Source organism: Monomorium pharaonis, chromosome 11 (assembly GCF_013373865.1).
Source record: "Monomorium pharaonis isolate MP-MQ-018 chromosome 11, ASM1337386v2, whole genome shotgun sequence".
Lineage (NCBI taxonomy): Eukaryota > Metazoa > Arthropoda > Insecta > Hymenoptera > Formicidae > Monomorium > Monomorium pharaonis.
The window spans coordinates 13,123,259-13,139,247 of record NC_050477.1 but is presented as its reverse complement, the minus strand read 5'-3'; the positions used below and the strand labels follow the sequence as shown (position 1 = coordinate 13,139,247).

General features: G+C 26.5%; 2 protein-coding genes and 1 long non-coding RNA gene across 4 annotated transcripts; 1 reads left to right on the top strand and 2 right to left on the bottom strand.

Annotated features, from left to right (window-relative positions):
- Nucleotides 1–146: 146 nt before the first annotated feature.
- Nucleotides 147–3,869, bottom strand: LOC105831736 (selenoprotein M). 2 transcript variants are annotated; one of them, XM_012672104.3, is made up of 5 exons: nt 3,659–3,869; nt 3,376–3,446; nt 813–882; nt 567–707; nt 147–485 (listed from the first exon to the last, which is right to left on the bottom strand). In XM_012672104.3, exons 1-4 carry the CDS (start codon nt 3,770–3,772, stop codon nt 600–602), a joined length of 363 nt encoding a protein of 120 aa, XP_012527558.1. In that variant the 5' UTR covers nt 3,773–3,869; the 3' UTR covers nt 147–485; nt 567–599. The 2 variants fall into 2 exon arrangements, with proteins under 2 accessions (XP_012527558.1, XP_028045033.1); XM_028189232.2 differs by having other exon boundaries at nt 147–707.
- A 1,435-nt stretch (nt 3,870–5,304) lies between these two features.
- Nucleotides 5,305–15,675, top strand: LOC105831735 (zinc finger protein 2). Its single transcript, XM_012672103.3, has 3 exons — nt 5,305–5,809; nt 8,704–8,847; nt 9,885–15,675. Exons 1-3 carry the CDS (start codon nt 5,675–5,677, stop codon nt 11,721–11,723), a joined length of 2,118 nt encoding a protein of 705 aa, XP_012527557.2. The 5' UTR covers nt 5,305–5,674; the 3' UTR covers nt 11,724–15,675.
- LOC114253964 lies at nt 6,002–8,812 on the bottom strand. Its single transcript, XR_003625387.2, has 2 exons — nt 8,677–8,812; nt 6,002–8,542 (listed from the first exon to the last, which is right to left on the bottom strand). It is a non-coding gene; the product is annotated as an uncharacterized LOC114253964 (long non-coding RNA).
- Nucleotides 15,676–15,989: the final 314 nt, after the last annotated feature.

Genomic DNA, 15,989 nt, shown 5'->3' with positions numbered 1-15,989 from the left:
TATTAATCTTATATTCGGTTTGTGATTAATATTAATTTCTTTTATTAATTACATACCCAATACTATTTTGAAGCTTTATTAAAGTTTAATTAAGTAAAGGAAATTCTATATATAATTGGGAATATAGAACTATTTTACATTATTAATATTATTATACTCGAATTAGTTTATTTAAAATTATAATAATTATCACAATATGTATTAATACATAAATTGTATTAGTTTTTATTTTTTTTTGTTACAAGAATTTTGCAGAGTTAAAAAGTATGAATGAAGAATAGTGCAAATAATAGGCTTACAGAAGTTACTATAGTTATAAATCTGTTCTATTTTGGATTTAACAAATGCCTCGCAAAATGCAGCTCTCCAGAGAAGCGTTCTCCACACACCAAGGATCATAATTTAAGAAATTTGTAGATCGGAAAATCAGTACATATATAGTTTACTCTTGTAATATTATCAATAAACGAAACCATTTTGAATATCTATAATATGTATATACATAAAATGTTTAAAATAATTTCTTTTTCTCAAAGAAATATTTGTGATTGGTTTTGATAGATTACCATTTTTTAATAAATATATACTGATTAGAAGATTCACATCTCATCCTTAGTATCTATGAATTTCTTCGTGAAACCTTTGGAAACTAGTAATTCGTTACATTCTTCTCGAGTCAATTTTGACAACACCAATCTTTCTACTTCCTAAAATATTTTTATTAGAAATTAATGGTTTAAACATTAATAAAATATTATTAAATTATATTAATAAATTTAATAAAGTTCTTTTTAATAAAATTATTATAGAACCTCTTCATGTTCGTTGAATAACACAAGTTCTGGTATTGCACCTGGGATATGCTTGAATTCTACATTGTCGCTGTACGTGTATTAAGAAAAAAAAAATATATTTCAAAAGATCTTGATTTAAATTTGTTAATCCTCAGACAATACGTATATTTAAAATTTGGATATAAGGATTAAGTTATTTTAATAAATGACATCATGGAATAACTCATTTCCTTTCATAAACATTATTAAAATTATTTGAAAATAATTTTTTAAAAGCTTCCAATAGCGAGAATTTCAAATTTTTTAACTAAAATTTTAAAATTATTAAATTCAAAATGGTAGCTTTAAAAGTCACAAACTTTTTGAGTATTTTATATAGTCAATGCAATGAATTCTTTTAAATAAAAAAATATGTAATGATTTGGAAAAATAAATTTTCTAAATTAAACTCTTGAAAACCCAATATGACAAATTTTAATCCTTTGTAGAGCAGTATTCAATGTATTTGATACCTTTTTTTCTTTTATTTTACGACGTATTGTTTACAATTTAATAAAAGTAAATATAATTTCACATTTTTCTCATATATGAATATTTATTTTACATGTTTCTTATTTTTTATAATCAATTTCATATCTAATTATTTACAAAGTTGAAAAAGAGCAATTTTTCGAAAAAAAATCTGTTGTAAAATATTTAAGATTAGAGACTAAAAAAATTTTATTGAATATTCTTCACTAAACTTAATATATTTTTCTAAAATTTTTTACATAGATTTATTTATAAACAAATTATTTGTTTACTATAAAGATAAAAAATGAAAATTATAATTATATATTATATATAACTTATAGTTATATAACTATAAATAAAAATTAATTTTTAATAAAATTATTGTTTTGTATTGTTTTATTCTGAGTATGCATTTATTTAACCAAAAAAAGTTTACATACATGCGATAATGATATAATATATTTATAATGTTTTAGGAAGTTATTTAGATTTTTTAAAAAGTAACTACATGACTTTTTGCTACTTTAATTTTAAGCATATTCTGTTTATATCAAGTTCAAGCGATATAGAAAAAAAATTATTTTTAGCTTTAAATTTTATATCATAAAATGCTACTAAATTTGTTAATAGAGTTAAATAATAATAATTAACTAATAAAATCTAAATTACTGAAAGTGAAATATACATTTTATAGCAATTATCCATGCTTTAAGATGTTCTATCGCGAGGAAATCGATATTTCGATTTTCTATTTGAGCATTTTAGAACACAACATTGAGGCATTGCAACAAAATATTTTTTAATTTAAAAGATCGACTCAGTGCGTTGTATAGGAAACCGCGCGCGTGTGTGTGTATGTGTGTATGTGCGCGCGTGCATATTTAATTATATGTATATAAAATAATTACTATTTCTGGTTATATATATAAATAAAATATAGATAAATGTTTTTTTTATAAAATACATAAAGAGTATAAATCATTTAAACCTAATCTAATAAAATATATGTGCATAATATATAGTACTGTATATTTAACATAAAAATTGTTTTAAATTGGATTTCCTCTTTTATTAATTTTATTCATAAGAGAGTAATACAATATTTTTTAATTTTTAAATAAAATGTAATGTTCGCGCCAACAGCAATTAAAGTTATAACTTTTCATAACTTGAAGTAATAGTAGCAACTCTTACATATTATTTAAAAATTATAAAAAATATTGTATTGTTTTCTTATATTATTATAAACAAAATGGAAGTCCACCTTAAAAAATTTTTTTATTAAATAGACAGCATCTTAATATACACACAACATATTGGACATATAAGATTACTTATATGATATTCTATAATGTGAGTGGTATATTGCAAAGTATTCTAAGGATGCATTCGGAGAGACGCTATTAGCGCTACCAGCATCAGTCTATCTTTATTACTCATTAAAAGTAGAATAAGGATAGACTGATGCTGACAGCGCTAATAATGTCTCCTTGAATGTACCCTAAGTATGTACTGAATAAATAAAAAAAATGAACATAAAATATTGGAGAATATCACAGCACATATCAGAAATATTCTAAGAATATCAGCAATATATTTTGTGATATTCTTTGAACATTCTCAGTAACTGTTGGTGCTGTTAGGGACTTATAAATTAATATTATAAAATTGCTCGTTTATATAAAATAAACATGAAACAAAATTAAAATTAAACATAAAAAATCATTAATACAAAAAAATGATTATGATGTGCACGTCTTTAATAACTCTATAAATAAATCTATGCAAATAAGAATATTAAATTTCATTTTTTATATGTATTTATATATATTTTTCCAAATAAAATTTTTTCAATAAACTTTCATTCTTTGAAATATTTTAATAAAAATCTTTGCAGAAATTGGAAAAATTTTACTTGTAAACAAAACTCACTCTATTGCAAAAATGTTAAAAAAGTTTAAATCTTTCCAAAAGAGTTACTTTCTAGAAATTTTAATGCAGGACAAATAGTTTAAATCCAAGACTTGAGTATCTTAACAAAAATATAATATAATATTGTAAAGGATACTATTGTGGTAGGTCCTCAAAAATAAATTGTTTGACGTCTGGCAGCCGGTTGAGTGAACAACCACTACAGCTCTAAAAAAATGTGTAAAACAATATTATAAAGTAGTTCGTAGGAGATACAACTATCATTTCAATACATAAAATTTTATTAAAAAATACTTGCAGAATAGATCTATTCGAATGATATAATTATAATAATGTAGGAAAATCTGTATATAACATGTTTTAATAGATAATCATACAGTATTCGCATTATTGATTTAACATAATATAAATTACGTTACCTCAACTCTTGCAGACGCGTAATAACTATTCGCAGAATTCGTAACAAAAACAAAGGTAAGTGCGAATACGAATGTAAACGCAAGAGGATAACTAATAACTGTGGCAAATGCCATATGTTTATCGTTCGATTACGTATGCAAAGCAATGCAAAGGTAATTTTTCATGGCTCGACCACAATTTAACCAGTTACTACATAAGCGTCAGTATCTTGTTAGGGTTTCCAAATCACGTGATGTATCGCCATATCCTTATTGGAAAAAGCGTCGAATTTCAAAGCACAAGCATAAAATTTTAAATATATATTAAATATATATGTATATATTTAAAGTAAAATATAAATCAATCAATACATGTAAAAATTAATAAATGTATTAAAAATTTAATTATAAAAACTTCATTATACATGCATATATAATGTAGTATATAACATCCTAGCAAACACAGAACATTGCAGCAATATTGCGACAATTTTGTAATATTGCTATAATGTTGCTACAATGTTATAACATTGCCGCAATGTTGGTGCTATGTTCTGTTTGCTGGAATAGCTCAATAATTAATATAATTAACAATTTATTTTTACTTTAAAATTAAAATAATAAACATAAAAATATCCGTAGGTTTTAAACATATTTTTAATATGTTGCAAAATTTATCGCAAAATTAACTTACACATGTAAAATTGAAAATCAGACAAAACTGAATTTTAATTCAGCTAATTTTTGTTGTTTTAGTTAGATTTATTTTTTGATAATTTGTATTATACATTTCAAAAAATTTTATTTTTAAAATTTTTTATTCAACTTAAAAGGTTTTGAATATACTAATAAAAAATAATAATGAAACTTTAATTATGAAAATTATTTATTTTAAAAGTGAGCCTGTGCTCCCCTACCCTTAGTCTATAATTGATAGCGTTTTCGAGCAGCCTTGATTAATCGCTCCTGGAGCGATTAATGACGTCGTAAGGCCAATCTCAGCCATTTTTTTTGAAGAAGAGAGTAACTGTGATTGGCCAGTTCTAGAAGAATAGAACCTGAGACGTATTAAAGGCCATTGCACGTACATTTCTGTAAACATTACCATAAGAAATTGAGCAATACGATTGGTTAATTCGGTCAGTTACGGCTGATTTGACCAATATGATTGGTCGAAATCTTACGATTACGAGGGAGCGCCCCGATTGACCACGTTGCAATTGACTACAACCATTTACAGCAATGAATGCTTATGGCTCTCGCACACTAGATGCGACGAGCGATGAACGATATCCAATGAGAGCTCTACATTTTCGAACATTTCATCGCCATGTTGGAAAAAGCAGAACTCTTATTGGATATCGCTCATCGCTCGTCGCTTATCGCGTCTAGTGTGCCAGAGAGATTAGAGTTTTTCCGTTGAACCGCCAATTAGAAAAGCGGTGGTCAATTGGGACGTGGTCAATCGGGGCGCTCCCGTTTACATCGTGCATTTGATACGTGTATCAAGTAGTGAATTTAAGCTGATCAGCCAATGATTAAACACATTCACTAGTTATTTACTATTTGATACGCGTACCAATGTACCAAGTGCTCGGTGTAAACTAGAGTATAGTTGCCATAATTGATTGGCGCTGATTGGTCAGTACTCCGAGTATGACGCGACATGAGGAGTCTGGCCTGAACTTGACTATTCTCCGAGAATCACCGAGAATCTCTCATGTTGGATAACTGGATTGTCATAGCAAGTAGTAACGCCAATGTAGTTATCTCCGTTTTCGCCCCTTCTTTGCAAGTAATTTCCTGTTTCATACACATTCTACTATCCAAACAAAAGAACATTGTCGTGTTCTCTTCCAAAACGATAAATAAGTAAATATAAATAAAGCCGGACACATTTGTAAGGAAAAAAGTGAAGAAAGGATTGTTTATGCGGTGGTGTTGAAACGGGGCAAGCGTGGATTCATCATTGATTCTCACCTGCAGCAGTCGAGCATACATGTAAGTGAGCGAGTGCTCACTGGCAAGTAAACAAGAATGGACGTGGAAGAGGGGGAGGCGAAAATGTGCAGGCTCTGCGGTCAACATGAGAGAATTTACATTGATGTTTTTGGCGAGGAAGGTATCAAGCGTTACCTTGGTCTCAAGATTCACAAGAAAATTAACATCTTGGTGAGTTAGGCACGCCTGTATTTTTCGCTCTCAACGCTTTTTTGTCCTTATGCTTTCTCTCTCTTTCTCCTGTACACAGGTAGAAAAGAAATGAGATGAAAAGAAAACAATCTTTTTTTTATGGCTTTTCTTTTTGGTTACTTTTTTTTTGAGACAAAAATATATATTTATGCAGTGCATTTTACGTGTTTGTATTGTCTTGTATTTTGTATTTGTTGATGTGTATAGAAAAAATTTTTTTAGAATTGGAGCACCAATATTTTTGGTTGAAATAATTTAGTACTTATCCAACAAATACTGAGTATAACATATATATAATGGTATATAACACATGTATATGTTATATGCATATGAAATCATATCTATGTTATATTTGGTGTTAGCTGGATATAACTGTAATTGGACATTTTATTAAAATTTTATATTAAAACATTTGATTTTTTCTATTAATTTTGTGATGCTATTCAGTTGTTAAAACTGAAATTTTGTAGTGAAACAAATATGTTAATAAAGATAAAATCTTAGCTCTAGTTTTTATGATATATAAATTGCAAATATCGATATACTGATCAATATATAACTGACATAAAATTTAGCAAAAGTATTATGCTGTACATTTCAAGATTATATAAAATGGGTTATTTATTGTATATATTTACATTTTGTCTATATGAATCATTTTTATCAGTTTTAAGAGTTTACATGTAAAATATAAATAATCTAAATATGTATACAATGTAAACTAGATTTTATGTGTTATTTATGTAAACAATCATCAGTAAATTATAAAAAATTTAAATTTTATGACAAATAGTGAAAATTATATTGCATTTTTTAATTTTTAATATTATATATTATAACTTTATTACTTTTCTGTACTGTTATCAAATTTTAAATAATTTACATTGTTCGTATTATCAAAGCTCATTACATCAAAAGAATTTATATAAATATAATGTGAACAATACTTCAATAATCTATGTAGATATAATCTTGAAATTTACAATTATAGTTTCTATGTAGACAATACAAGCAATGTGAATTATTATAAATTAGATAACATGATATAAAAAAGTAATTAAGATTATTAATGGGTTTGATTAGTGTATTAATAATAAAAATACATAAGATATCTGAGCCGAATATAATTAAGCGGCTCAATAAAGGGCCTTTTTAATTATTATTTAATAATGCATGATATGCTTAAAACATGTGTCATAGGAAATAGGAAAAGAGAAGTTGAAGGATTAGAACAGCAATATATTTTTACTGTCTATCCATTAGTTAGTGTGTAACATATTTGATATCATTTGACATGTTTCTAAAACTTGTATATATAGGTAAATAACATAAATATGTAATTATTTTTTTGTTTTTTGGCCTATCATTGATTCTAAATTTATCTATTTACTTTACCTACACACACACATACACACATATGTATACAATTTTTAATTATTTTAGTTATTACATTTTAATTATTAAAATTAGAATTTGACTTTTTGCAAGATTCTGTTTAAAAAAATTATATTTAAGTAAAATTATATATTTTTATGATATATTTTGTACTTCAAATTTCTGATGCTAAAAGTTATTGTATCATTAAATACATACATTCCATTAAAGCAGTATTTGAAATTAGCAATTTCAAACCAATGTTTGAACCGATGCCTGCTATCTTCTTTATTATTGAAATCAGAACTGTAAAACTTTTGTATATAAAATATATGTAAATAAGCCACAATTATTTTTTAATTTAACAGCTAAATCCACTATTTTGTTTATTAAATTTTTATTTTTATTAAATTTTAACTTTACAATTAACCAACTTAAAAATCTTCATATACTAAAATTCCGCAAAATATGTTCAGTAAAAATGTGTATAATGATGTGTACAATAAAAGATTAAAGAATAAGAAGTCATTTAAACATTCATATTTGATAATATAATACATCTATGTTTTTATTTTATGAATAAAAAATTTAGCCAATTACATATGGTCAGATTTATTTACAAATCAATATTGAAGAATTAACTGATTTGATAATAATGTATTTGCAATACATGTTAATAAGTATAACTACTTACAACATGCATTAACGAATATGCATCATGTTGTCCATGCATTGTTTATTATCTTATTTCAGTAATGGGATTCTATAATCTCTTAATGACAGTATCGGTATCGTCACATGACAGTATGATTATCGTTCTGGATCTTTTTAATCATATATAATATTCGCATAACGATAGTGAAACGATACTATCGTCAAGAGTTACAGAATCCTGCCACTGATCATTGTATTTATTTAATTATTTATTTTACAATAATGTTGTAATGCGACAAATAAAAAATATTATATGTCATCGTATGAATTAATAAATTATATTACATAGTTATAAAATAATAATTATTATAATTTATATCATTTCTATATGTAGTATTTCTACATAAAAAATTTATATTGATATGAATGCATCCATAATATTTCTTATATTATTCTTATACTTTTGTGGATAGATTAAAATCAAACTACAAGAGACTATTATCTAAAATCTCTAATAATATTAGCATTAACTCATTACCTGTTGTTAATGTAGAAAAATTAGTTGTCATCTTATCATCAATTTGTTATCTTACCTACTTCGTCTTATCCATTTTTCTTTTAACATGATTAAATGATGATTCTTTTAACATGATCATGATTTTTAAACATGATCAAAGTTCAATTCTGTAAAGTTAATTCAGAGAGAAATTTGTACTTTATAATGTCCAAAATTTTATATCAATTTAGGATTCTTTAGTAAAGTTTTATTTTCTTATATTTCAGTATATTTGTAAATATATACATTTTTCAATACTTACGATTATACTTCATTTTGTGAATCACAGATAGATGAGAAAGATCCTCTACCCAAGGCGATCTGTGTTCAGTGTCTGGGTAAGCTTGAATTTGTTTGCGATTTTCAAGAAGAATGTTTGCGCACACAACAAGTTTTACGTAATCAATACAATTTACCACCGTTAACAGAATCCGTAAGTTGCTGTTTTGATTACATTTCATCTATATTTTATTTATATTCCATATCTTTATCTTCTTTTGTTTTATTCTTGTCATAATTTTTAAATTTTACATTAATTTCATATTACACATGTATAAATTTAAATGCTGAAAAATAAAATATATATACACATATAAATAAATAAGTAAATAAATAAAAATATTTAATTATTTATCAGGAATGTTTTTTAAAATAATGTTTAAAAAATTTTTATTTTGTTAATAAAATATTAACAAGGCATTATCAAATATTTCTTGTGTTAAGAAGTTTTCTACTTTGCCACTATAATTAAAAAAATTTTTTGAAACTTATTTTTTAAGAAAAATGTGTAAATATTTTTAAAAAGTACTTTTTATCGTTTGCTTAATTTATTGTTTGAAGATTAATTTTCGAATTTTTTAAATAAAAAATGTGTATTAGTTTATTATTCCTCATTGGTGATTATAATTCCAATTCTTCAAATATATTAAAATCAAAAATTCAACTGTTATTTTAGAATATTTGCGGTTATTGTCGGTACCAGAATTTTTTATTTTGCCCAATAAATAAATGGTATTTATTTTAAAAAGTTAGTTAAGTTATAACGTTTTTACTTTATTTTTTAATATTTTTTAACCTCAAAAAATATTTAAAAATTTAAGTTTTTAAGATAAGTCTGTTAAAAAAATAAGAAATTAATCTTTGAATAATAATGAATAAAGAACAAAAAATATTTTTCAAAAATATTTATCTATATTCTTTTAAAAAAATTCTTAAAACTTAAACAATTTAACAAAGTAGAAACCTTTCTTAAAATTATTATGTATTTTTTCGAGTTGATTATTGAGAAATTTTTATTATTAACAAATATAAACGAAATAAATTACTGTAAAATACTTATGTAAAATGTAATTATGACAATTTGAACAAAATATAAAATTTAAAACTTTTGTTCCTTGTTATTAAAATAGGGACATATTTTGATATTTTTTTTGGAAACTGTCCTATGTTTCTAATTTGATTTCTCTTTAGACAGAGGTAAAAAACGAAGAATCAGCAGCATCACCAATAGCTACATCATCATCGGATAATAACAACAGTATTGAAAAAAATCTTAATTCTACTAGTAGTCAGATTGAGGAGAACCAAGTTGACATAGTCAAGGATTCAGTGGAACAGCAGAAAAAAAGAAATATCTCAAAAATTTCAAGAAATCTTCGAAGTCATCAACAGCAACAACAAACTTCCAAGTGTAACGATGAAACTACAGAAAGAAATGTACAAGGTACAGAATCATCGCCAACAAGCCGTTGGCTTAGAAGTAGGCACAGCGCGGATTCGTCCGTGATGGATGACGAAGAGATTCCAATCGCAAATAGATTAAGGAGTCACAACAATGTAGAAAATAACGTCAATATTCGTTCTGTGAATAATAGCACTAATAGTAACGAAAACACGGATAAACAAAACAGTCCAAAACAGCAACACCAACAACAACAAGATTCATCGGTGACAATTCAGTTACCGACTTCAGCCTTGAATAAATTATTGACAATTGTTTCTAGCTCTCCCGATATCGATGTTTCTGTAAAGGAAACGAGAAATCGAAACAATGATGCCGAAGACATTAGTTTTACCGTGGAACTTTGTAAGAAGCAAAATGATGAAGTGTCGACAGCGCGAGCGCGAGTCTTTCCCGATCAGGGTTATTGTTCAGTTGATACAGCGATCGTAGACCTACTGCAAAGTGAAAACAGTGCGGAGGTGAACAGCATTGTCAATAGCATCATCAGTAGCACATCAACGAAGAGTAACAGTGCGGTGGCGAAATTGAAAGACTTAGCAGAGCTAGAGCAGCGGCTAGAAGCTACTCAAAATCCAGAGGAGCTTTTCAAAATCGATGGCGAAGAGATTAAGGTGGATGATAATGTGGAGCATATAGTAAATGGAACACAAAACGGTTATGCATGTAAGCTCTGCCGAAAATTCTACGAACGCCGGGACAAGTGTATGGTCCATGTAAAGACACATCTTGGTATCAAGCAGTACACATGTGTCGTCTGCAATGCCAAGTTTGTTTGCAAATCTGATGTAATGAAGCATATTCGATGTTCTCACACTAATCCTAGGCCCATTCAATGCCCTAAGTGTCCAAAACGATTCAAATCCAAATTCTATCTGGCTGAACATGACAATGTTCATAAAGGTGTGCGCCCGTATAGTTGCACGAACTGCGGACAGAGTTATCATCACAAAGTTTCGTTGCAGATTCACATGAAGTCACATCTGCCGCCGCAGAATTTGGCTTGCGAATATTGCGGTAAAGTCTTCCCGTTTCGTACGCGATTACTCGGCCACATCGCAAGTGTCCATATGAAAAAGCGACGTAATTTTCGTTGTCGTTTTTGTTACAATTTGTATTCGAGTTTAGCGGTGCTGAACGAACATATCAAAACTCGTCACGCAACCACGTACACGTGTGACACTTGTGGCAAGACCTTCAAGGTCGCTTCCAAATACAAGGCGCACGTGCTGCAGCACTCCAATCCCAAACCGTTCGTGTGCAATGTTTGCAACAATCGTTACGCATCCAAGGCGTTTCTCAACGAGCATCTGTTAAAACACGAGGGTTTACGCAAACATATATGCCAAGAGTGTGGTGCGAGTTTTGCTCAAGCGAGTCATCTGGCTGCTCATCGCCACGTACATGGAGAGAAAACACACGCGTGCCCAGAATGCGGTAAAAAGTTCAATCGTCGCGACAATATGAAAGTGCATCGAAAACGGCATTTTGATGAGAAAAAGACTAATAAACAAAAGGTCACATCCAACAATAATAACTTGATCGCTACATCTGTTAATGAGAAATAATGATGAAGCTCATTATGACAATGCATAATGAAAAGGAGAAAAAAAAGACTATTGAGATCTGTACAAATTTTAAATAGACTGGATCAGAATTTGCAAAGAATCGAGGAAAAAAGATTCTGAAATTGAATACTTAATAGGAGTATTTCAATAGAAGATTGCTCAAGGATGACAGCCTTTTTGCGTATACATAATTGGTGCTTCAATGAATTCCAAATGTCATTCCTAATGCTCTTATCTTTGGAGTACAGCTAAACTCCATTTCCCTCCTCTGTTCTTAACTCATCGGGACCAAACTCCTTATTCTTAAGCTTTTGTTTGATTTTATACCTCTTTTAATAATACACATGTACAGAATGAAAATATTGACTATATTTACATGGCAATTATAGTAATCTGGATTGGTAATAACAATAGTTACAACTTTTAATATAAAATATAACAAAATGTTACGTAAATGGCAGTTTACATTGGTTCTACATCAGTAGAGACGTAAACTATGTTACATACCATCCAATGAATTTAGTAATATCCATAGTTATAAATTTTAGAATTGGGCGTTTATACACGTAAAATATAAATAATCTAAAATATATGTACATTGTAAATTTTGTACATTTTACATCTATGTAAATAATAATCAATGGATCGTGGAAGATATCATCAAAAATAGTGAAATGTATACTTTTCATAATTTTAAGTTTGCGCAAACATAACAAATTATTTAACGTTTACATGTTTCATTAAAACCGAATTTATAAGTTTATATTCTGATATTATTCTATATTTATTTTAAATTTTTTAACTATGATTTAAAAATTTTATTTTAATTAGAAAATCCTCGTTTTCAAAGAATTAACGTTAATATTTCTTACATTAGATATGATTATATTGTTAACAATTAATGATGATATATATATATATATAGTCAGAATATAAACTTATAAATTCAGTTTTAAAGAAACATGTAAACGCTAAATGATTTGTTGTACTTGCTTTCCGCCAACTTAAAATTATGAGAAGTATATAATAACATCTCATGTTTAATTTTTATTTACTTATAATAGTTATAATACAGAAGTGAATATAATGAGCATACATTTAAAAAAGTTATAATTACGGTTATTACTAACCTTTTATGGACAGGCGACTCTTTTCAAGGTTACTCTATCCTCTTGTTTAATTTGCTCGATTTTCGAATGAAATTTGATCCATGGAGTAACTTGATTTATTCAGATCCAAGATCAAAAATAAAGAAATCCAAAATGATAAGTTAATATGGCGAACAGAATAGAATAAAATTCAGTGTTATGGATTTTTAATATTGCTAAGTAACACCAAATTTCCAGTTTTATTTTAGTTGTTTTCTGTAAATCTTTTAGTTTCGAAGTTAAGAAACATTTTATAAAAAGCGAATTTTTACACAAAAAATTCAGTATTGCAAAAAGTGATTGTATCAGTTTTTTCTAAAAAAATATCTTAAAACTAAGAAAGCTTACTTTAAAATATCTTTATATTAAATTTTGTGTATGATAATGTTTTTCAGGCTACAGCGCTTTAAAATAAAACATATATATTGAAAAAATATTAAATTTCAATTTTTATGTAATTTAAAAACAAAATATATATATCGAGGTCAAGGTTATTGAAGGACTCTTCTATATTAAATTATCAAATCAAGTTTTACGATAATCAGATTATTTTTCAAAAATTTTGTTCGCCATATTAAATTTTTAATTAAAAAATTTTGAGGTTAGAATCAAATTGAATAGTTCCAGAAACCCTTAAAAACCAAAGTCTTCCATATTTTGTTAGAAAGCTCTTGTTTTTAAAGGGTTAATGGTGATATGTAAATATAGTCATTGACAAGTAGTGATATGCATGGTCCTTTTTATTTGTCATTAATTTTGTTCTAAGTATAATCACATATTACATACTCACATGGCTAATGTAACAGTGAGAAAAAACTTGTTAAAAATGCAAAGATTTAAACAACTTCAGAAACGGATTTTTCAACTTAAGCAATTATTATTATGTTAAAAACTATTTTAGTACTATGTGACTTTAAATGACGAATATCATATGTTTAGTGTCACACGCATTTCTATTTTTTCTTTGAAGGGTATTTATTTGTCACATTATTTTAAAATTATAAAATGAATTAAAAACAACTCAGATGTGTTCCTCATAAAATCAAGAATATGGAGGCGTTAAGAATAGAATAATTATATTTTTTCTATAAGCATTAAATTTTAGTATTATTTTTTGCTAAGGTTATATTGATTTCTATTCATGAATAATCTTTATAATTTTGCAATTTTTTGCATCTTCGTCTTTTTTGGAGATAATCGAGATTGCTGAGTTTGGGAACATTAGAATATTTTAATCTTCTCATTCAAGCGTTTATAATAAATATCAGTCTATTATATACTGAAACGTGATTTAGCTTAGTAATTTGTAATAATACATGGCCTTTTTAAATGTCTTTTCCGATTACTGCTAGTTTTCGGAAAATGTTTATCATTATTTAATATAAATAATATGTTGATCGAATTACGGCCAAAAGTATGAGTAATTGCATAGTTTTACTAATGACTCAATGTGTATGTGTGCGTGCATGTATGCATGTGTGCGTGCGTAAGGAATAGGGCTTCCAAAATCAGTAATTATATAACAAGAGCAATGAATATTTTCTATACATCTTTACAAGTATTTCTCATACATAACGAAAAGTTGCAGGAACAGTATAAACAATTTTATAACATTGCAAAAACATTGCAAAATATTGCTACAGTGTTGCTTTAACATTACAGCAATAGTTTACTTTTAGAAATTGCAATACAATATTGCAGCAATATTGCAGTATAACGTAGGTTTAATAATATTATATAATGTTATGATAATTAAGCTATTTAATTTGTCCTTTTTTGGGTATTTTTATGTCTCTAAATTGTTTGATTTAAATAATATTGTAATTTTTAAAGTGCCTTAAAATCACACTAAAATATTAAAGCTTTGTTAATAATACAAAATTAAATTGTATTTTGGTTTAAATAATTTTTTAAATTGCGGAAATTATTTTCAAACAAACTTTTACAGAATTGTAAACTTGATGAATCTGAAAATGCCTTTACAAATATTTATACATAAAATCATAACAATTTATTTTACAATGTTTAAATATTGCTGCATCATTAAAATGATATTGCACATCCATGTTTTAATCTTTATTGAAACATTGCAATGTTGTTGCACTGTAATAGGTACGAGATCTTGTGTATGGGTTGTTCTCATAAAAAAATTGCAACGACAATTTAAATATCTTTTGGAGTACATTTTACACAATAATTGTTATATTAAAATTAAAAAGGAGTGTTAGACAAAGTATTATGTATTTTATAAAAAATATGTATGTATATTTTACTTACATATTTATTTATAGAATTATACAAAAAAAAGTACAGCATCCATGTGCCTTGATTCAAGTCTTCGATCGTAAAATAATCTGTAAAATAAAAGATAAAATGTTTGCGAGTAATAGAGAGAGAGAGGAAACGTATTATACTTTGTTTTTAAATAAAATAAATGGTGGCAACAAGAACGGATGTTTTAAGTTATGAGTTATTAAGAAAAAAACATGCTTTTTATTGTACGATTATAGACTGTTGCATAATTAGAGTGCGCATAATTATGTGTAGGTATTTATATAATTAACTAAATTAATAGATTTTTTTCTATAATATTGCGAAGTGATCAATATGAATTATTTTGTATGTATATGTATAATTTTCTAATTATTTTCTGATAATACTCTTTTTTTGGTTATTGAAGATGTTACATGCGACTTTAAACACACCCACACATACTACACAATTATATTGTAAACTCTATATTGTTTTATATTATACAGAATAACTTGTATATCAAAATTCACCAAATAAAAAAAATAAATTACAAAATTTTCGCAGAGACAAATATAAAATAATTGATAACTAAAATAAAGAAATAAAATACAAGAACAATATATTATCAAAAGATGTATATCTATAATAAAAATTAATCAAATTAAGCTTGTAATAATTTATCGTTTAAAAAAGATTTATTAATTTATTTTGTAATTATTTAATAAAAAGTCTTTTAAGAATATGTAGAAAATCTTTTCCACAAATTTGTAAAAATTGCATTGTAACAGGTTAATATCTATCTATATTTTTTATAACAAAAAGAAAAAAAAATGGATCAGTTTGAAAGAGAGATCAATCTTTGTGA